This window comes from Drosophila subpulchrella, chromosome 2L, assembly GCF_014743375.2.
Source record: "Drosophila subpulchrella strain 33 F10 #4 breed RU33 chromosome 2L, RU_Dsub_v1.1 Primary Assembly, whole genome shotgun sequence".
In the NCBI taxonomy this organism is placed as follows: domain Eukaryota; kingdom Metazoa; phylum Arthropoda; class Insecta; order Diptera; family Drosophilidae; genus Drosophila; species Drosophila subpulchrella.
In genome coordinates, this window is record NC_050610.1 from 13222065 (window position 1) to 13246201 (window position 24137).

Below are 24137 nucleotides of genomic sequence, written 5' to 3' on the forward strand. Positions count from 1 at the left end.
CAGGCGAGGACAGCTGGAGCAGCAACATCAAGTGGGTGGAGACACACTCCGACGACCTTTAACCCGAGCGTGGGAGATGCGAAAAGTGGGTGGTGGGGCGGTGAAAGCTGGCCAGAATGCGTGGGAATTGCAAAACATGACGCAATTTGTGCTCGCTTTTGTAGCTTGTCCCTTTTGCATGCCATTCTCGCAGGATATTACCAACTGCTCGTGTTCTCCCACACACGCAATGGGCCATAGATTAGGTTGCTTCCAGGGGGCTGAGAGGTACTTGGAAGTACTGCCATTAAAAGGAGATATGGCCAAGGAGTCTGGAAAAAAAGCACTGCACACAGAAACAAGAGGCGACTGAAAGGGAATAATTGATTCGGAATTAGAAACTTAATCTACAAGGATTCTGAGCAACACTCATAGCTTTTGTTGCTTCTCAATTAGTGGTTATTATTCCCTATAATAAATATATATATATATTAATATTTGGCAGAGCCCCATAATCTTGTAATTTTTTTTTTTAATAATCCATCTTAATATGTTCAATAAATGTTCAGTTTATTATAACTCTTCCTATTTGATCACCCATATTTTTTATTTGTATACAATCCTCGGCAAAGTTCTTATATCCAACATAGCACCCACCTGATCACCTGCCACACCATAAAAACCAACCATTCACACAGCCATATCCCAAGTTTTGCCACCTTATTTTGATGTTGCAATCTTGGACAAATTTATTTATTTAGCACATTGTTTTTCGCATCGCTCCTTTGGGCATCAGTTGCTCCCCCAGACTCAGGGAACACAAAAAAAACAAGGAAGAACGCTATAGTCGAGTACCTCGACTATCAGATACCCGTTACTCAGCTAAAGGGACCAAAGGAAAATGGAGATATGCAAGCAGCAAAGCGAGATTGAAATGCGCCACCTACCGGCGGTAGACAGATTTAAGCGTTGTGGGCGTTAGAGTGGGCGTGGCAAAGTTTTTTTTGGATTAATCGATAGGTATTGACAAGACCAATACATTTCAGTTAAAATTTTTGATCTAGCGTGAAAATTGTGGGCGCCACAGGTTTGGGCGGTTTGTAGGCGTTCTAGTGGGCGCGGCATATTCGCGTGACAAAATTGCGCTGCGCTTAAGCCTAAGGAATCTAAATCTGAAATCCCATTTCTCAATCTTTGATATTTTCCAAGATATCCGCGTTCATATTTACGATTTTTTGAAGTTTGTGGGCGGTTTGTGGGCGTTCAAGTGGGCGTGGCAAACTTTTTTTTGAGTCAATCGATAGGTATTGATGAGAACAAGACATTTCAGTTAAAATTTTTATTCTAGCATGAAAACTGTAGGAGCCACAGTTTTGGGCGGTTTGTGGGCGTTAGAGTGGGCGTGGCACTCTGCTGAAACAAACTTGCGCTGCGTAAGAAGCTCAGGAATCTGCACGCCTAATCTCAATAGCCTAGCTCTTATAGTTTCCGAGATCTCAGCGTTCATCCGGACGGACAGACAGACGGACAGACGGACAGACGGACAGACGGACAGACGGACAGACGGACAGACGGACAGACGGACATGGCTAGATCGACTCGGCTAGTGATCCTGATCAAGAATATATATACTTTATGGGGTCGGAAACGCTTCCTTCTGCCTGTTACATACTTTCCGACGAATCTAGTATACCCTTTTACTCTACGAGTAACGGGTATAAAAATGGGAAAACGCGGAAAAGTCTGGCACACAAGAAAGCTAACATTAAGGACAATAACAATAACCACTGGTGGCAGACAACAAAGAAAGGGGCAGGGGTTCCGAAAAAGGACCAACTCTCGAAAGTATTTTGATTTGTGAAATGCTCGTAAGTATTGTCGTTTTTGGCGCTGGCGCTGGTAGCAATTCCTTAAATTTTTTATAGCGCATAACCTGTCTGGCACACATGTGCAGCCACCCCCTGGAAAATCCCTTCGTTGAGAACCCAAACCACCCACAAGCAAACGCAGTTCGCTGGAAGGCTCAAAGTCGCAGGACGAAGACGTTGGGCGCTTGTTGGCAACGCTTATTGCATTATCCTCGGCTAGAGTCAGTCAGCCCGGGATAGAATGGATGTCCTCCGATCCGTCGGCCAGGGGCTGGGGGTCTGAGGGTCTGGTTCCCCGAGTGTTCAGGAAGATATATCCGCGCCAACTGCCGCAGCTGATGCCACTTTTGGCTCGTGGCAGCCGCGAGCTGTTTGCCCGTTTGTTGTTATCCTGGTTATGGCTGGAGCCAAGGAGCCAACCGACGAACAAAATCATATTCCTGCGGGTATACAACGAATACTTCCTACACTCCACTGGGAGATCGCCCAGACTAAAGACCACTGGGATATAATACATTACTCTTTAAAGAAAACAAGCAAATAAAGCGATGGCTGGGAACCTCAGTTATTAAGCAACAGGTTTATAAAAATATTTAAGATATAAGTTTATTTTATATTAAATATTTTCATATAATTACTTTTTTGTTTTTTAATTTTTGATTACTTACTTAACTTATTCTTGCTGTCCTAAGAATAAGCATCTAATCCATATGCCAAACCAAAAATGAAAAGAACTATGCGAATTGGCACGACTTCAGCTGGGCTCCGGAGTCCTCTCCGCCCACTTTCCCTGAAAGCTACACCTTACTTTCTTTATTCTCCCCCAAATGCCTGGCGAGAAATGTTAATACCGAAAAAAGCGAACCATTTGCCGCAATGAAAATCGCGTAAATTTCATACTGATTGTAAGTGTCGCCGTTTTCTTGACGTTGCCATGAAGGCAAAAGCTAGATGGACAATACACGGCAAACAAATTTTAAGGTTCCTTAAAAGCTCTAGTATGATATAAACGTAAAGGGAACAAATATATTTAAGTAATTAATATATGTTGAATATTTTTTAATTCAAAAAATTCTATAAGAATACATATTTTCAAATAAATAGAAAGGCATAACAAGCAATATGCAATATAAAAGTTATTGTATCTGCATAGTTTTTTAAAAACTACGGAATAAACATGAATGGACTTTAAGATTATAATCCTGAATAGCACAAAAACTTGTTAGTTAATATTTTATCATATCAAAATCGTAACAAAACTTACATTTTTCCCAAGTGCAGAGATGTAGAAGCTGCTAGAGATGTAGACGGAACTGCCATTGCCGTCTGTTTTCCTCACCCTTGGACTTCCGTTTGGGACTCTGGTGTTGGCTGTCGCCTGCAGATTGTCAGCATTGTCACAATTGCAATTTTTAGGATGGCATGGGATCCGCTGATTTGGTTGCCATTTCGCCATTTCACTATTTGAGCGTTTCAAACATTTTGCGGGCATTTACCATAAAGAGCAAAGCGAATCCAAATCCGAATCCGAGCCAAGAACGCCATTCGATTGCGTTAATAGTCGAGAGTGGCGACCGATGCCAGCTGCAAGTCTTGCAAATTGCTAAAGTTTTCTTTGCAATTTTTCTGGTTTTTTCCTAGTTGTTTTTATGGTTTATTTGTGTGCTGATGTGGTTCATACATATGTAGTTGTCATCTTTTGTTTGAGGGTTCGAACTTGTAAGGTGGTTATTTTGGACATTTTATAAAAATCATTTATTTTTAAAAAATATGTTATTTTTAATATAGAATTTAATGATATTATTGGTTATACCTAAGAATAGTTATTAAGTTTTATTAAATATCTTAAAATATTTCTTATTTCCCAAATTTAATTAAATATTTTGAAACATTTCTTGTTTCACGAATAAAATAAAATTAAACATGGATAACCATATATCAACTATACCTCTAAACCATCCTAAAAATTTACAACCATACATTCTATGCTCTACACTTTAACGACTTTTCCAACTGCACACTTTGTATTCGATCATGTCGCTTCCTTACATTCCATATTTGCTTGACTTCTGTCCAACTATGATTAAAAAATAATTTCGCAAAAATATTGAATCACGTCGCGTACTTGGCAGCCTGGCAGTCAAAGCGAACGTTTGGCTAGAAGACGGATGGCGCTTTTTGATGGCCGAGAATCAAGTTTGTTTTTACGTGCCCTGTAGTACGGGCCCGGAGAACGTGGAGAACTTGGGCCTGGGGGATGTCAAAGGTCGGTCGCAGCTGCTGCAAATGGCTGGTGCTTTGCCGAAATGAGAGCTCCTCTATTTACCCCCATACCCATCCCCATCCCCATTCCCATCCCCACCAAAACTCACTTTTGGCTATGAGAAATCGCTCGTCATTATCGACGCCTGCGAAAATCCGCCAGCTCAGACACACACCCACATGCGAAGGCGCCATAAATTATGTTACTTCTCTCTATATATATATATATCCATATGTATATATAGACATCTGGAGCCGTGAAAAATCGTGCCCCAAAAACTTTGACCCAACCCCAGGAAGTCGCAACTTATTGAAAATCACTTAGACACACATGTGACGCTCGCCTAGTTCGTGAGCATGAAAATGAAGCAGAAACCGTAGGAATTTCAGGGCTATAATTTATGTCTTGGGGATTTGAATTTGCGGATGGGTTAAACCAGCGAAAGCACCTAGGAAAAGTTTACAAAACGGTCAGCAAGGAGGGCCCCGGAAAATGCAAAGCCAAAGGATTGGCAAAATATAAACCCCAAGCAGTGTCAGAAATCGGACAGATGAACAGTTGGAGGCTCCAAGGGCTACTTAATAGACATGACCACCGGCTAAGACCGCCAGCATGTGACGACAAACTCATAATTTATGGCCACATCCCGGCCAGACGCCGAATGCTATCTCTTCCTGCTCCGGGCTGCTCCTCCCCTTCTCCAGGCAGTAGAATGTGTCCAGGATCTCAGTTTCAGTTTCGGCCGGCATTTTGGCATTTCGGGCCTGTCAGTGTCGTCTGTAATTGTTTTCCTAATGGAGGGGAGAGCCGGACCCCAAAAACATGACCGCACTTAAGTTGTCAGCCCAGTTATGGGCGTGGACAAATTTATGGGGCCAAGCAAACCCAGATAATCGCCTTGGAAATGGGTGGTGACACCTCCCTGGCCCTGGCATCGCTTTGTGGCTTAAAATGCAGCTCTGGGCACAGGAAATCACTTGTGAAATGCAACCTTGAATTTGCGAGTTCAAATTGTAAGGGGAGGACAATTTATAGACAAACGCCTAGTACTCAGATCGAAAAAAAAGGTTTGCCAAGTAAAAAAAAATATTTTTGAATGGATAAGAAATTGAGTTTGGGATATTTTATTTTGGGGTATTTATTTTTAATATAATATCATCAATTTTGAATTTTTTCGTTAAATAAATGTATGTATTTAATGAAGACCAATAGTACTGTTGCGACTGTTATTCTACGGTCATACAGATACCATTTTTTTCGCTGGATGCCAAGAGAAAAAGCAGATGTATAAATATTATAATTTTCTAATAAATAAATTAAGCAAATATTTATTCTGTTATTGTTTTATAAAACATTGTAATTAAAAATTTCCAAAGAAATGCCAACAAACGCCAACTACAAATCCACCTAGACGTAAAAAATACTGAATAAAAATACTGCGCTTTATTTGTTACACTATTTTTACTGTTTTACAACACTTATGAGTGAGCAACGTGAGCTTAATTTAGGGATTTTGGATGAGAAAGACTCTGTTCACACTAGATCGCTGTCAAAAGGTGAATTTTTTGCCGAATAAACTTGTTAAAACAGCCTTTGGTTAAGCCCCAGAACAAGTAGCCTTTAAATCGAAATCAAAACGCTTAGTCAATATTTCGTAGTGAAAATTATCATTAAATTTGAAGGCTGAGCAATAATATCATGTTCTTGGACGATTTGGGATTCCCCAAGGAGGTGACTCCGGAAAACCTGAACACCTATACTTACGATCTGGTAAGCATGAGGGTATTATGATTGTGACACGTGGTAATAGCCATATTTGATTCTAGCATGGCACCAAGCTGCTGACATCGGCGGACACGGAGTTTTATCTACCGCCGAAATGGCATGGCACTATTTACAGTACTGAGGAGTTGCTGCATACCTACCGAAAACGTTTTAATGTGAGTTGAATTTGAAGATGGTAAAATAATTACTATAATGATATTACCAGCCGGATCCCACTCTGCTGACCTTCCATGCCATGCAACCCTATGAGCCCGAGTTCATTTGCTGCCAGAGGGCTGTGGTGGAGCTGACGGTCATGCCGGCTGGTCAGAGCCTCTACAGCGATAAGTCCATCGTGGTGTTTCTGGTCAAGCAGCCAGCCGAAGAGAGAAACACTCTAATCACAAAGGAACTGGGCACCCTGCTGGACTTCTTTCCGCACAACCATCACTATCACTCCCGGATCATGGACGAGGGCATCGATGTGGTCTATGTGGATGACAAGATCTACAAAACAGGACCGCACAATAGTTATCAGCACCAGCGTCTGTTCAGTTTGATCAGGAACATCCAGCCGGGTGCCGTGCTGGGTCTTTCGGGGGGTCCCTTGCCCGACATCCTGGGCAGTGTCTGCAGGAAACCAGCCCAGAAGCCCAAGGAGCACAACTGAGGAGATGCACCTCCCCAACAAATAATGTCCCCCTTTCCAGCATCATAGTCCGGTTTAATAAACTTTGTGACTCCAGAAGATTCGTCTAGCTCGCCAATTGTTTGCATATCTGATGGCGACGCATTAGTCGCAGTTGGTTGGGCCAACTGTCTGCTCTTTTCCTGTCTGCCAATTGATTTGATTATGTTCTAGCTGAAGAGGAGGCGGAAATCCAGAGGAGATTATGAGGTGCTGCAGAGTCAGTTGGATTATTTTGAAGGTTTTAAAATGGGTATGCCTATATCTCCTTGTTTTGAAAAATCTTTAGTTAACTTTTTATAAACTATTAATTTTTTCGAGCACCTATTGGTTTTTAAATTTAAACCTTATTGCATCCCTTTAATATTTGATTATGAATTTTCTGTGGAACTGAAATATCTTAGCTCAAGTTACCTAAGAATGGTTTGCAAAAACTGTAGTTTTTATAATTAAGGAATATTTATTTAAAGGTTGCATAGCTATATTGTTATTTTTTGTCGCATACGTATACCATCACCCCATAAAGATTAGCCAACAACAGTTTTCTTATACCCCATTTAATCATCTCCAGTGGGTGTAGTCCATATCCCTAACCAGTTGTCAATAAATATATTTTTGGACTATGCAAAGCAGTCTTTGGCATAAACTTTTAAGTCTTCCCCCACTTAAACCCTCCAGCTCGCATTAGTATTCATAACAAAATGTCATATATTATATTTTTGGGCGTACCAATGGCCAAATCCCTTTGGGCAACGCACTGCGTGACATCTTTGTTTGTGGTCTGACCTCCTGCACGGCCAAAAAATAATCTCCCTCCTCTCTAGGTCCTTGGTCACCCAGTTCCACTCTTTTTGGGACCCTTCGGCCTTTGGCTATTCGATGGCTTTGCAATCGCTTTACTCTTTTGTTTTGTGCCTGGAATATCTAATGGATGCGTGCAACTAATTGAGTTGCCTGCAAAAGGACTTCGCTTTCCTTCTTGAATTTGCAAATCCTTTTTTCAGAGTTAAGTCGTTTTGCCTTTGGTCGAGCATTTCGGAAGGACTCAGTACTTAATGAAGCGGATGTGAGGATTTTGTAGAAGGCACAAACAAATTGTACGCAAATCAAAAAGTTAAACATTCTGGGGAAAAGTTTTCAGCGAGAGTTGGTTGAGAAATGATGCGGTATCTTGAATGGAAATCAAGGAAGAAAGAGGGTAGTTTTTTTTTTAAATAAAGAATATATAATGATAAATAAATTTTATAATATATTTAATTTTATTTTTGAATAAGTCCCATTTATGTGTTAATGTAATTATTAAAGGAAAAAGATTCATTTGAAAGTATAAGGTTATCTTATAAAAATATTTTTAAGGTTCTATTATAATTCTAAATATTTTTTTCACAAACTTATCAATCTTACCTGTTTACAAAACAAATCTGGTACAAATACTTCATTTTTTCTGGGGAAATAGTTGTCAAAACTCTTGAAGATTTACCCATTTCATTCCCAATTTCCTTTTCCTATCAGAAAGCAACCTGTTACCCCGCACCTGTTCAATAATTGATGTAAATCTGTCACCATTGTGAAGTGCCACACTCGTTGCCATTCCAATTTTATCCGGCTGGTGTTGAGCACCTTGTTGATCCTTTTTATTCCTGTTCCGTTGTTGTTTCAAACCTGCAACTTGTTCACAACTTTTGATGGCACTTGCAGGAAACAACAGGAAAAAAGACAACACCATGGAAACTTCACAGCTGTTGGACGAAGGAGGGGGCTTATGCCCTGGTAACCGAGGGCTTCGGGATGCAGAAGCCTATGGACAGGCTGGAACTTATGTATAAGCTCTGGGGAATGATAAATAGCCGGGCTCAAGTGGCCACCCCGGCATAGAGCGACCTGCAGGCCAAACGAGCTTCTCACCTTTTGGCCTTATGCAAAAAGCAAAAGACGGGGAAATCCTGGAGAAAAAGTAGCAGGAAAGGCTGCCAGGATAAGCTCGAAAACGTAATGAAAATGAGATGAAAATTATTGCAACGTAAATCAGGCGCTCCTGGGGCGCCCAGCTGGGAATATCCTTGGAGAGCCTGGCTCCTGGCTATCCAGCTATCCAACTCCCCCAGCCTCCACCGATTTTCCCCCATCTGGCTAAACGTTTTCCACTGCTTAATTTGGCTTTCATTGCTTCGGATTCGGTTCGTTTCTTGCCGTTTTTTCCTCCATTTTTCGATTTCGGTGCGGCCTGACATGAATTATTTAACGATCTCCAGCTGCGTTGATGCGATTTTCGCCAAGGATGCCTCTAAATTAAAGCCATAACAAGCTTAATGCAAAGACAACCGCAAAAGAGAGTATCAGGGCCAAAAAAAAACCTTCATTTAAGGCAACAATGTTTGGGTCAGAACAATAAGCGATTCCATTCCCCTCGGGATTCCTTTTCTGCACATGCAAGGTCTTAACTCTTTGTGCCGACGTCGACTTTCCAATTTCAAGTGAAAAATCCCGCGAATGAACATGTAAACAACACACTAGGTGGACCAATGAAAGCCGGAGAGGGGGGAAAATGGCAGCCAAGGGAAACAGGCAGGAAAAACAAAAGAAAAACCACGAAACGCAAAGAAAAATCAACTCAGAATGTTTGCTCGAATAGAGAAACAGCCTATCTTGATTTTGAGAATTAATTTAGATCAGCAATATAATTTTTTAGGCAGCCTTAAAAACAAATAAATTAAAATAAATTAAATAAATGCTTTGATAATGATTTGAAATCTACATCGAGGATGAACATTAAAAAAATTTGAAAAAATATATTGTATTGTACCTATTATTTTGTTTTCAAAACTGAAACTGATCTTAAAAATGTTTGAAGATATTTTATTTATTTTGTAAACCCAATATCCCCTTCGGAACCAAAAACTTTCGCTGACGTGATACGAGGCTAAAAACCAAATGAAAACTGCTTCGCGGGGGGTCAAGTGGAGTATCTATATCTGCAACTGCAATGGCTAAAATGTATCTGTATCTGCGCAGCGTCAATGTGTCTGGGTATAAAACTGTTTGCAACAAACTCGTGGATTTTCGGAACGAAAAATCCTAAAACCAAATAAAATGTGCTGTGCAGTTGAACCCACTTGAAATATATATATATTTTTGGCAATGAAAATAACCCCCACAACGGCGGAAAAAGAGTCTAAAAAACTTGTTATAATAAATGGAATGAAGCGCCAACGCGTTGAGCTGCACGAGAATGTTGCAACAGCGGCGTGGCACCAACAAAATGCAGCCAGCGCATCCTTCCCAGATAATCCCTGGGAAATTTGTCTGACTTCCGCACCCACACCCCCCTTTAAGGCTGATGAATGACGCCGCTGCTGTGCAAATTATAATAGCAATTTGCATTATGTGGGTGGTCGGTATAGTTCGCCCTTGGCCCCCCCTAAAAACCACCCAGAACTCCCCCCTCCTTTTATGAGTCGGATTAAGCGAGGCACATTGTTGCCAGCTGCGTGGCGAATGAAATTTTAGATTGCCGAGTTAGTTATGGCGGTTAAGTGGGCGAATGTATTCGGCTGCCGGTGGGTTAATCACTGGAAGTTGTTGTCAAGGACTCAATGCGGAAATGTTAAGGGTTTCCGAAGAATTTTTATTTTCCACGGAAAATAATAATACAAACAAGGAAGAACGCTATAGTCGAGTACCTCGACTATCAGATACCCGTTACTCAGCTAAAGGGACCAAAGGAAAATGGAGATATGCAAGCAGCAAAGCGAGATTGAAATGCGCCACCTACCGGCGGTAGACAGATTTAAGCGTTGTGGGCGTTAGAGTGGGCGTGGCAAAGTTTTTTTTGGATTAATCGATAGGTATTGACAAGACCAATACATTTCAGTTAAAATTTTTGATCTAGCGTGAAAATTGTGGGCGCCACAGGTTTGGGCGGTTTGTAGGCGTTCTAGTGGGCGCGGCATATTCGCGTGACAAAATTGCGCTGCGCTTAAGCCTAAGGAATCTAAATCTGAAATCCCATTTCTCAATCTTTGATATTTTCCAAGATATCCGCGTTCATATTTACGATTTTTTGAAGTTTGTGGGCGGTTTGTGGGCGTTCAAGTGGGCGTGGCAAACTTTTTTTTGAGTCAATCGATAGGTATTGATGAGAACAAGACATTTCAGTTAAAATTTTTATTCTAGCATGAAAACTGTAGGAGCCACAGTTTTGGGCGGTTTGTGGGCGTTAGAGTGGGCGTGGCACTCTGCTGAAACAAACTTGCGCTGCGTAAGAAGCTCAGGAATCTGCACGCCTAATCTCAATAGCCTAGCTCTTATAGTTTCCGAGATCTCAGCGTTCATCCGGACGGACAGACAGACGGACAGACGGACAGACGGACAGACGGACAGACGGACAGACGGACAGACGGACAGACGGACATGGCTAGATCGACTCGGCTAGTGATCCTGATCAAGAATATATATACTTTATGGGGTCGGAAACGCTTCCTTCTGCCTGTTACATACTTTCCGACGAATCTAGTATACCCTTTTACTCTACGAGTAACGGGTATAAATATGTATGTTCTAAGGAATTTCTATTCTGAATTAAATACTTAAATATATATCCCTGGTTTGGTTTAAACCTCACACAGAAATATTTTTTGTTTCATCAATTCGAAGAGTGAGTGTAAAATTGCACTTAAGACAATTCATCACCCCATTTGCAGCCCTGCTGACATCATCAGCTTTCCTAATGTTTTACCCCATAAAAATATCCTCACATTCTAACAATCATCTAATTGAAATCGAGATGAGATCAACCGTACTAGCCCACACCGAGCTCAAGCCAAAAAAAAAAGCCATTCAATACTTGGAACCAATTCCACCCCATGCAGAAATAATTGCAAATACATAAATAAATTGATGGTGGACTGTGTGTTTGGCGGGGCTTTAAAGCATAATAAATTTTGAATGCGCCATTAGCATGATTTATGCCCATTTAATTTTTCATAACAATGAAAAGAGCACAACAAGGACGCAGGACACGCGGGATGACAAACAGGACAGGCCGGCATTAGCAGGACAATGGGGCAGGAAGTTTCCCGAAGCGAAGGGAACTGCTCTCATCACAAACAAGAGTGCATAAAAAATGCCGCGAATGAGGCGACAAGCGGCAACATAATTGAATAGTAAAAGCGTTGCACTGAAATTAACCACCACAAAATGACGCAAATAATGTTAAAAGGCTGGGTGGATTGTGGAGGCTGGTATGGTCACTGCCATGTACGGACGATTAAATTTCATTGAAATTGAATTACATTAAAAAAGGAGGAAAAAGAATAATATAAAGGAAGCCAAAGGAGCAAAGTGCAAAAGGCAAACGTTTCAGTCGGCGGGTCCTGCAGGACAATAGTGCACAAATTAACTTACAAAAGCTAAATAAAAATTGCCAACGCGGCAGTCAACGTGTTGTGTGAATGGGTGGGTTTATGCTATATAGTATATCCTGACTGGACGCATTTTCCTTTCATCCTTCGGCCATCTGCCTTAATTTCAGCCCCATCCTCGGCAGTTTACACTGCCCTGGGCTCTGGGCTTTGGACTTGTTTATGCCAAGTTCTTATCGCGCTCATTGTCATCCCACCGAGCAAACAAAATAAGCAGCCCGAAAACGAGTTGCTTATAAAGTAATTTGCGGATTTATTAAAAGTTTTCAGCGCCTTCAGACGCACTCTTTGTCGGCAAAAGAGTGGAAAAGGCTGCTTTTCTTTCGCTCCCAGAGACTGCGGCCAATTAGTTTGCCTAATTCCTGAGGTGAAACGCAAAACGCTTTAATTGAATTCTGCGGTCTTGGTGGTGGGCACAAACAGTTGGGAGATATTTAATCAGTTAAGGAAGTTAGGAGGTTTGGGTTTTCAAGTGAGCTAGCTTGTAGATCACTTTATGGGGTATAGCTAATATTACTATGAATTATTATAAACTTTAAGTACAGTGGTCGGCATAAGTATTTTGACAAAATAAAAGTTAAGTATACTCATAACTTGAATATACTTCTTGTAAACTATAGGCATCAATGGAAAGGTAATTTCAATGCCGTTTGAATGATACAATACATTTCTTTACCCATTCAGTACTTATTGAAAAGGACGAATTTGTGTAAATCAACTTTGAAATTTTTAAAAAAAACTTTTTTCCTCGTCTTGAAAACTTAAATTTTTTGATGCAAAAAGTTTCTTCAAACAAAAATAATAGTAACTGCAAAAAGAATTTTTCAAAAATCATTTTCCTTATATTTTTTATGATTTTTTGAAGGTGACAATGTCGGAAAAAATTTGTATGAAAAAGAGAAAAATATGGCTCAAATGCCTGTTTTTAAGCATTTTCAAAAATTCATAAAAAATATAAGAAAAATGATTTTTGAAAAATTCTTTTTGCAGTTACTATTGTTTTTGTTTGAAGAAACTTTTTGCATCAAAAAATTTAAGTTTTCAAGACGAGGAAAAAAGTTTTTTTTAAAAATTTCAAAGTTGATTTACACAAATTCGTCCTTTTCAATAAGTACTGAATGGGTAAAGAAATGTATTGTATCATTCAAACGGCATTGAAATTACCTTTCCATTGATGCCTATAGTTTACAAGAAGTATATTCAAGTTATGAGTATACTTAACTTTTATTTTGTCAAAATACATATGCCGACCAGTGTAAAAGCAGGAAACTAAAAAATGCTTACCCCTAATTTAAATTATATTTTTAATGTTATTGTTATTATATAAATCACTTGTGAAGATGACAAAAGGAATGCGTTGAAAAAAATGTACATTTTCCTTAAGGCTTAGAAATATATTATATTATATAATATATTATTATATTGAAAATATATTTATATATACATCCTTATAAAGATATATTTAGATAATTAAAAAAAGAAGTGGCAACTGTGGTACATTAAAATCTTCCTATCAGGAATACCGCTATGTCAAAAAGTTTGCAGTTAAAACTTTTAAATATATTATATTAAAAGAAATGATTTAAGACATATTTATAAGGATGTATATTGATATTTTAAAAATCCAAGAAGTGCTATCAGGAATCCCTTAGCTTAAAATCTGTCTCAAAATATAAGTGTTTTTAAAAAAACTAAATGTAGCACTACAACCTTAAAGATCCCCTAACTTCATTCTTTACTCTCCTCAATAGATGATTTAAATATTATCCCACCAGATGTTCTATTCTTTCGTGGGTGGGTTAACTTAACTTCCTGTGTACCAGTTTTCCTCGCCATATAAATCAAAAGGGAACTCATCACCACACGACAAAACAGCAGCAGCAACATAAATCTACTTGACGCAGCGAGACCCCAACTTCAGAATCCTCTTCCTTCGCCTCTCAGCGGGCCAACCGAGTGGGTGAGATTTATGAAACAGTCAAGTATTTTCTATTTAAGTTAATAACAATCATAATAATGGCAACGGGAAAATTGATGCAGCTTTGGAAAGTGGGGGAAAGGAAGGAAATGGGCTAAGGAAAAGGAAAAGTGGAGCCATTTCGCCCACACACCACCTGATGATAGATGATAGATGATGTGCATATAAGCGCAAATAAACACAAGATTCGCTCTTGTCTACGAAAATAAGTTCCATTTTTTTCCAGCTCCCCATGTTGCAAGTTCAGCGGGGAGTCCTCGAAGAGAAGGGGCGGGTTGGGGAAAGGGATTTCCTTGGCTGCGTGAACGTAATAAGCTGTAAGGTGTCCTGTAAGTCTGCATGTGCTCAGGGTAAAAGTCTTTGCATATTTGAGCAGCTTGTTGTCTCATTGTACTTTGTGCATTTCTGTGACATTCGCTTAAAAATTCCATTACACTAAGCTCGAATTACAAACATCAGCAATGGATACAACAAAACGACGGGTGTTTTGGGAAAAAGTCCTAATAGGAAAATCGCAGACTGGGGTACTCTTTATTTCATATTTTCTTTTCTTTGTTTCTATGAAAACCTATAAAAATCTTATGCACATGAATATAATATTTTTGTTTGTTCTATCTAATATTTTAAAATAAAAAAATACTTAAGACTTTTTTGTTGGAACATAATTTATTTCCCAATTTGGTTTACCCTCTTTCAGGGTATTTACCATCTTATTTCAGGCTGCGTTAAGCACACAAAATATGAAATATATCAGACTGGAAAAATATTTTGGCTTTTCTTAAATGTCCAGCCCATTTCTAGACTTCTCCTTAAACATTAAGCCCTCCAAATATCATTTCACTTTTCACTAAGCAGCGAAGAGCACTCGAGCAGCTGTCAGCTTTTGATTTTGGATAGCCTGCGGCTGCACTTACCCAACACCTTGAGATATTTTCAGTTTCTGCAAATTTTCCACACAAAATACGTTTAAATTCCGTTCGTAGAACTTTGTAATTAAATTATATCTGTGTATTTAGCAACAAGTTGAACAACAAATTTCCATACTTGCCCAAAGGTTGGGTAAATCAAACAAATCTACTACAAGGGTCGACTGAAAATGCCTGCTGGCAGTTTTTTTATACATTTTGGTCAGACCAAAATCTTTGATTTTTCCTAGAAAGTGAGTCGAGTGAGTACAAACTGATGGATTGTGGTTAGCCCGGGGAAATTTCCTATCCCTTTCCGAACATTCCGCCACTCAGACTCATTAAATATTTAATCATCCTGTTGTTTGTAGCCTAACCATAACTGTCAATAGCAATTAGTGGAGGGGGCCAAAATGAATTTGTGTCCCCCCGAGTTGGGCAAAGTGTTTGGGCCCGGTTCTGTGGATGCTTGGTCAGGACTTTGAGGTCAAGACAAGTCAATTATGCCGCAGGCGTGACCGTGCGTACATCAATTTAATTATAGCTCCTCAGCTGGCTTTTCACGAAGTATCTATACCACTGAGCTTTTCGAGCTAACTTAAGCGGTTAAAGATTGGTTATCGAGCTGGGTACACGGAAAATATAATATTTCGAGGCCATCTTAAAGTATTCGAAAACATTTTTATCATATAAAAGCTTAGAGTACTACCTTTAACAATAATTTATTGTGTTTTTAATTTATCTCTAGAAACCGATTTATAAAATATATCCGATATGGGGTTTAAACAGCTGTATATATTTTCTTAAGTGTATTAACTAGCTTTGTCTATTTATTTAACCATAACTAACTAGGAGAGAAGATTCCATTGATTCCTTTAACAAGAGCATGCCAATTTCAACGCCTAATTAGGCAAAAACTAGAGATTGTTCCATGCGTTGTGGAAATAAGCTGGAAAGCCTTTAAGCAGCTCCCAGACAGACAATGGCCAAAACAACAGAACTATTTATGTCTGCCCAGGTATTCGCCATTCAGGGTAATTTCCCTAATGCGATTTGGGCCCAGGACCAGAACGAACCGAAACGAAACTCAAACTCAACTCAAACTCGAGGCTCCTCGCACAGATGGCCATAATTAACACACGTTGTCAGTCAGTCGGGCGAGGGAAAAACAGAGGGATCTGGAGATCTGGAAAGATGAGTGCCAGACAGACGGCAAACCAAAGTTTCGGGGAGAAGTTCCCTCGTCCTGGGTCGTCTGTGCTGGGCACCAAAAATACACACATGACAATAATAATTATTGTCTTGATTATGCTCCCGTGCATGTTTTACTTGGCCAAGTTTGCCATTTAGCCAAATTGCCAGACATTTGTCTTCCTCTTGGTCCCTCGTCTGGGTATACTGCTTATATCAAATTTATCTCCCGGCACTTTTATGCTCCGTCTTCACCTTGAGCGGCGACGTCTAGAGCTCGATGCTTAAGAGCTTTTCATTTAGCTTAATTAACTTATAACAATTTTTATGCCGGCTTATTGTCTTAATTAATAACCTCCAGGCATAAATCTTGAGCGGGATTAAAGTTAAGTGTATTTTAGTGGCATTCATGTGGTTGATTTTGAATCCTGATATAGCCTTAAAATTTAGTTTCTTTAAAAAACCTTATGGAAAGTTCTAAACTATACATCTTAATCTTGTAGGGCATCTTAAAAGACCTCTTTATTTTCCACAATGGCATATTTGTTAAATTAATGTGCCACATTTCTCGAGATCTTCCTTTGATTTATAGCCAGCTAATCAAAGGACTCAATCAGGCCAAAAGAAATGCGTCTCGAATACAACTAATTTATTTAAAATGCTCATTCATGTCATGCCGAATTCTTGGCCATTCATCAAAAGTCAAGCTCAGGGGAAAGGACAGGGGTCAGTCGGCGTGTCCTTTGTGCTGGTTTCGACCTGACCTGACCCCCAGTCGACCCCAACCCATACCCATCTTATCCGTCTTCGTCGGACCTCCGAAGCTGCGCAATTAATATTGAAAATCTCAGCTCAGGGCACCAGCATCAACATAAGGATCGGGATAAGGGTAGCGAATGGATGGATGAATGGCCACCCAAATCAAGATGATGATGGAGCTGGTGAAAGCGAGCGTGTGACAAATGTCCTGCTGCCTGTCCGAAAAAGATTTTCCAAAATTCTAACAAAACATTTTGGTTTGGGTCTGCTTATTAGAGTGGGGGTAATTAATTGAACTCCTCGAAAATAGTGTCTTTGAACTTAAATGGAGTTATTGGATTAAGTTGGGAGGACATCATTTAGATATATTTTGTAAAGAAAGTAGCCTCCTCATTGTTTATTATTATATATTTTTTTGAAAATAATGAAGATTGTTACTTAAGTAATTGGTAATGGTTCTTTTTAAAATCTTGCTCTTGTATTTTAAAAATAATTTTAGCACAGCGACTTTCAATCTCTGTCACTTTCCTCCCTCTAAGCCATAATATCCCCCAAGCTAATTGAACTTTTCAGGCGAGTTTAATAAGCGTTGAGCTGTGAAAATTTGTCAGTCAGTCGGTCGGTCTATGGGGGCTTAGTCATTATGTGGGCGTGGCATGACTGGGCAAATTCCGTGGGCCCGATGCCAGAGCTCTATGCTTAATGAGCTATAAGTATCTGAAAACTGGCGAGGCATTTGCATGATGATGTGGCAATCTCTGGCCCCTTGTATATACTATATACAATATCTGGCTGCCACTAAGTATGCAACAAAGTTTTTGACAAACGACGACGATTGTCGACGAGGGCGTCTCTGGCAATTAATTGTCCAACTTGATGAGACAGCATAGAATAGAGAACTCGATCCATGAGTGGCCCACTGAGAAATGGGATTCATCCGCGTCACGGCCATCACATTACGTCTCATTAACGTTTTGAATGCATCGCGGAAATCATTCATTTCCACCCGAAAACGAAATTGTACACAATTTTGGTTGAACTTTGTAAGCTCTCAAAGTGATTTTTCAGCTAACAAAAAAGCGGCGATGACATCGCAGACTATCCAAAAAAAAAAACTACAAAAATAGGAAAACACAGAGTGAAAAGTCAACCCTTCAAAAAAGGAAGAGAAAGGAAACAAAAAAAGAAAACAGGAGGAGAAAATGTTTTTCAATTGAATTGATTTTGAATGCGCTCTGTCTGACTTGTGTCTGTGTTTGGTCCATTGAAAAGTGCGTACTTTAGAACAAGCAAACATGCTCATTGCACTGAAATAAAATATTTAATATAGCATAGGTCGAGTTTTGATTAGATTTTTTTTTTACATTTATTGAAATAGAACTTTGTAAGGCTTTTTAAAATAACACTTTCAAAAATGTTGTTTTTAAAATGTTATTCGTTTTCTACAGTTTCCTTATCGCAAGAAACTTGTCATTAAAAAATAATCCAAATTAATTGTTTTAAAAATTAAGCCCTGTTTTTAATATTTCCTTTTTAACAAATTTTGAATAAGGACTGCCATTTTTTTCACTGTAAAGTCCCCTGTTTGTGTCTGCCACGCCCACCACCCCCTGGGGATGGAGTCCGGCCCACTTCGCCCCTGCCACGCCCCCAGCCTCCACTCATCTGCTCAGCATCAATGCATTGATTGACTTTTGCGTTGACATTTGCGCTGGGTTATCACTTCTTTGGGGGATTCCCCAGCTGGTTCCCATTCCAGCTCCCATCCCCCGTCGGCCGTTGTGTCCCCCACAATAAACGCATTATGCTGCCATTAGTTGAGTGCCAGAAGAGCCTTCCGCTTGTTTGCCAGCTTCCGTTGTTGTCCTTCGTCCTTCGTCCTGTGACTGTCGTGCGTTTTGTTCGCCCGTTTATTTGTTTGTTTGTTTGCCATTCACCTAACAATAAAAAATTTCAACTCAATGGGGGATTACGAGGGGGCGGACTTGAAAAGTCTCCATGCCTGGAATTGTTAATTTAGTTAAACAGTTCTCAAGTTGCTCATCGAGTTTAAGGTAATGCACTTTCAAGTTGATTGAACGGAGTATTTGCTGAATCTATCAATTAATTAAATCTGCAAGATTCCATACAAAATTAAAGGGCTTGGTTGGGCATTAAAATTGCTTTGGAAACTACAAAAAAAATATAAAACCCTATCAACTTTGTTTTTAAATGCAATCTAAGTTCCAAATATATTTATATATTTTAATAACCCATTTTTAACCAGCCTCAATTACATTTCCAGTTAACTCCTAAAACCAAACTTTCCATCATCGCATATTACATTGCCGCTTAAATATTCCCCAGAGCTTAATATAAGCCAGTTCAATTATGTAAACGCTCGAACAAAAATGGTTTTACTGCCCATTAAAAGTTGCGATTAATATGTAAACAATCATGGGCAATTGCCGACAGGAGTCTGTCCCGGAAAGTCCTCTTCTCGTCCTCATCCGCATCCCCACACTTCTCGAATCCATTCCCCTGTGCTGTCAGCATAAAAATAACACATAATCATTTTATTAGCTCAAGGAGAACGATGCACTGAAGCATGGGAATGGACCATCCTGTTGCTATATCGTCGATTCGGTGGAATCAACTCAGCTCAGCGGAGCGAGTCCCTTGTTGTCCTCTGCGATCCTGCTCCCTGGGTTAACATGTTGCATTAGGACAGGGTCTCCAATTGTGTGCCATGTGTGTGGTGGTTCGAGCCAGTGGAAGTTTTCTCGTTAGTGAAACTAATTATCCGTTGTCGCTGTCAGCAAATTTATCGTTAAACGTTAGGTGACAAGTTGAAGCCGAACGCATCTGTTGCCCCACCAAAGTCCCATCCGTCTATTGGGATCTTTTAAGAGGATGTTTGATGTTCGAGGCTGGCTGACTGGCTGATTTGCTTTGCCCCGAGCACAAGATAAACAATGACTTTTTGTATTGCCACATAAGCCATTAAATGATTATACATTTATTAGACCAGCTTTAGATTGCCAAACTGAGATAATCTTTTACCAAGCAGATGATAAGGTAGTATGTATGTAGGATATATTTTAAATAATGCTGAAGCAAAGGCTGTTATTTTAAGAACATTTATAAAAAAAAAACGTTTTTTAAATAATTACCATTTAAATGCCTTCTTTTCATCTTCCACGTATTTTTGCCCTTCTGCTTTAGCTGATTAAATTACAATATGATGGCTTCTTTTTCCCATTAAAAAACCGCAACTCACAAATGTTGTTCCGCTTGCCGCACTCACTCTCCGGCCGGAATTTCATGCACCGGAAATGGTTGTCGATTTGCAACAAATGGCCGCCGGATGTTGCCACATGGCGCACGTGGAAGCTTCGAGGGGTAAAAAATTACCGAATTTTTGTAACTCTAACCCCTTTGGGCCATTAATTGCCTAGCACGTAATTATTTTGTAGTTAAAATGGGCGCGGTCGCCCCACACACCAAAACACCAACCCATGCAATCCATTGAGAGTCATGCATAATTTGGGTCCTGGAGTTTGCAGCTAATTAAAAGCGCGTTGGTTGCTGAAATTAGTCGCGCCATAAAAGGGGTGAGCAAATTGGTGGAATTTTTTGGAAAGGGAAATCGTTGAAGGGGATATAGTCACAGGTGGCAAGTTGTGACTTTTCAATTAGCAAACCTAGAGAAACGGATTTTGTGGTTTTATTAAAGGTCATTGTGTTGCCTACCTTACAAAGCCTTCAAATAAAATGAAATGAAAAGTTGCATATCCATGAGACAAACTCGATGCCTTTAAAAATTAAACATCATCTACCTTAATAACAAACAAATACTCACCGCAACAAATTCCATAATTTCAGCTGTTCACTATTTACCCAAAGCAAAGTCAACATAATCCAAAAAGTAAACACACTATCGTTTTTGTTGGTTTTAATTTCATAATTATGGCATTTTTTTATTTTGCTTTTGTAATTGCTACATTGTAAATACGTATTCAATATCAATAATTACAATTACGCATAGACACACATACAAAATGCACTTAATTTCCATCATTTTCGGGGTGCGATAAACAACATGCTAAATGAACTTGTGTTCGCTGAAAGTCCTCAACGCAGACTTCGGCTTAAATCGATGGATATACCTATATATATTTAATTGGCTGCCTTTTCATACAGTTCATTAGTGCGAACCAAAGAAGGGAACAAAAAGGATTTTCTTGCTTTTCTTGGCTCAAAATTGAAGGATTGTTTTTCATATATGCCTTGGTGGTATTTTTTAATGCAGTTTCTATTACTAAATGGGTTATATAAGTGTGTATGCATGTATATGGGTATTTAAACAACAACTAATTAATGGGGCGTGTGGGCTGCTATAATTATTACAGTTTAAATTACTATATGCACAATTTATTCACTTGTCCGTTACTCTTTATGTTTAAGTATTATTTGTTATGTCTACTCATTTGTGTTCACATTTGCATAATTAGGTTGAATAATTCATTTGATATTTATAGAGATACATACACGTACATACGATTAACTACAGCTAGTGCTAGTACAATATGTACACTTAGTGGATAAACATTCATGGGTATTGAATCGGTATCTGTCTGAACTCTAAGCCTAATTACGAACCCTTAAGTAACAAACAAAATGCTGCCCATCGTTCTATCTAAATTGGGTTTCCATATAATCTAAAGCTAACGCAGCGTTTTGGCTATCATCGTCTGCATACTTGGAGGAACTTATCATACTTTTTTCTTTAATTTACAATGATCTTGCTATATCTAATCTTAGCCTAGAGTGTGATAACGAAAGCAGTTTCTTAGTCAGAGATTTAGCGCGAGTTAGAGATAGATAGAGTAGGAGAGATGGAGAAATAGGGTAATATGTCTATCACTAGCATAGGGCCGATGGCTCAAAAGTTCAGAGAGCTCGGCTTTTCTTCATATAGAAACGAAACCTTGTAATACTAATCAAATTAAAAGTAATTCTCACACGATTCTCGCACTCTGTCAGTCTCAGTCTTGGTCACATTTTCGTTTGTGACAAATGCAGCCAGGGGAACAAGATTAAATTTGATTTTCTGTAAATTAAAGTGATTCCTTTTGCTGTATGATCATAAAAACAATTATTTTGTTCCATTTAAAATTATTAATTTAAAGGAAATCGAACACGAAACGAATGTTCAAGAAAATTAAATAAAAACAAAAACTGCAAGAAAACGAAACCACTTTACTACATCAAGTCGATTTCATTCGATCCCCTGGCGCTCCTTCCTAGCTTTTAAATCAGTACTCCTTTCCCATCGCATACCCTTTCCCTTGGCACCTCCCCTTTCCAAATACCCTTTCCCAACCTACTCAAAGTTCTCCACTCCTCCGTTGTTGAAGCGTTCGCACCAGGCGAGTAGTTCCCTTACTTCCCGGGCATAAAGTTGCTCCTGGGACTGCAGATCGCTCTGGGACTGCGTTTGGGACTTGGATTTGGATTGCGACTGGCCCAGGGCTGAACCAGAGGGCAAAGGTCAGACATTGTGGCCAGCCGGCTGGCTGCTGGTGCCACTGCCCGAGTTGCTCAGCAGACTCCTTTCGCTGGCCACACTTCCGGGGGCGTAGATCAACTCATTCGGCTCCTTGCTGACCTCCTGGGCATTCTTCCGACTGCCCCGTGTGCTCTGGTTTCGCCAGGACTGCAGATGTCCATCCGCTGGATGTTGGGGAACCAGTGGCATCAGCTGCTGCTGCTGCTGCGGAGGCTGTTGCTCGTCCACCTTGACATACAGTCGCTCCATGTCGTCCAGTTCCCCATCCGCCGTGTGGTACAGAGCGTGCTCATCCTCGTGTGACATCAGCATGGCCATCGGTGAGGGGGAACCACCGCAACCAGAGTCCGCCAGTCCATTGTAGCACAACGAGGAACCATCGAGATCCAGGAGATTCTGCTGGTTCTTGCCCTGATCCGTGTTCAGCACCTTGAAGCGGGCACTATCCCTACCAATACTGCAGTTCGGCGGCAATTGCTGACGCCTCACACTCGCAAATTGCGAGGTGATGGGCGAGGACTGCTTGGCCCCCGGAGCCGCCTCATAAGTATGACAGTTGCTCAACTTATTCTCGGTGATATGGATGTGCCTTTGCTTGTCCTTGGGATAGTAATACTGCTCGGAGTAGACGGAGCGCGGTGGCCCGGTATTCGTGGGATATATCTCGCTGGTGGTGGACATTTGCTGATAGATGTTGCTGGGGGGCAGTTGCTGGTGCGCCTGATGTTGCTGGTGTGCCTGTTGCTGCTGTTGCTGCTGCTGCTGCTGTTGGTAGTGCGGATGCATGGGACGCTGGAGGTTATAGCCGGGAACTGGTCGCTGTTGATAACGAGGTTGCTGCTGCTGCTGGTGGGGACTCAAAATCGAAGAGGTGGCATAGGGGGCCGGGGAGGCATTACCATGCCGCCCATATTCACTGGGTGCCTTGCCAAAACTGGACACTTCGGCATAGTCGGTCGGTATGTTGGAGTACTCGCCCACGTACCTGCAAATGAACAGATAAAAACAAACAGAGTTGAAACACCAAAAAATACTCGGTTATTACTTGGCTTGTTTATTACAATATTCCTCTGACCCAGTGGCTCTACTATGCTCGCCCACTTTGGTTATAAATTTCTGCAATTTATGGCTCGGCGGAAATTTGCATTTTCGGTCGGGGAACGACTGCTGCTGCGTGCTTTTCCAAGCGGAAAATATGTGAATTTAGTTGGGATTTCCCATACATATATTTGGGAAAATCCACATACACAAGATCAGGTGGCAAAATAGTGCTAGAGACGGTTATCCTTACATCCATTAAATAAATTACCAGCTTAAAACAAAGGTGAAAATTCTGGGTTTTCCGAAAAGCAGCCCCAATTTCCAGACCACCGAGCGACCCCCTTTCATTCTCACATTTTTAGCATTATTTTCGTATTTAAATACTGAAAGCGGATTAACCTGGCGGGGGCCATCGCGGAACACCACCCCCCACTCAAAAGGGAAAAAGCGATTTTAAAACTCTGAAAAGCTTGTAAAAATATATGGCGCATTGATGGAGTTGCCATGGCGAAGGGGATAAAGCCCAAACCACTCCACATAGAAGGCTTTTAATGCCCTTAATGAGTGGCGCCGTGGAATGAAAGTTGGTCCTGTACATGGAATAGTAATGAGCTTGTCAAATGTCTGGCTCAACGGGGCAAAAAGCATTTAAAAATTTTAAACGAATTAATTATCATAAGGCCATTTTGTGAAGAGAACTTAAGCTGAATAGTCTCTTTTAAATATAGTT

The 24137-nt window shown here is 40.2% G+C and overlaps 2 protein-coding genes across 2 annotated transcripts in view; one reads left to right on the forward strand and one right to left on the reverse strand.

Moving 5' to 3' along the window:
- Positions 1–5674: 5674 nt before the first annotated feature.
- LOC119547819 lies at positions 5675–6604 on the forward strand. The gene is made up of 3 exons (XM_037854843.1): positions 5675–5880; positions 5937–6050; positions 6101–6604. Exons 1-3 carry the CDS (start codon positions 5809–5811, stop codon positions 6542–6544), a joined length of 630 nt encoding a protein of 209 aa, XP_037710771.1. The 5' UTR covers positions 5675–5808; the 3' UTR covers positions 6545–6604.
- Positions 6605–20748: 14144 nt separating this feature from the next.
- Positions 20749–24137, reverse strand: part of LOC119547520 (protein sax-3) — a 43068-nt gene continuing 39679 nt past the window's right edge. The window contains exon 14 of the mRNA XM_037854414.1: positions 20749–23351. Within this exon, the coding sequence (XP_037710342.1) occupies positions 22349–23351 (1003 nt within the window). The 3' untranslated portion in view covers positions 20749–22348. The remainder of the gene's footprint in view (positions 23352–24137) is intronic.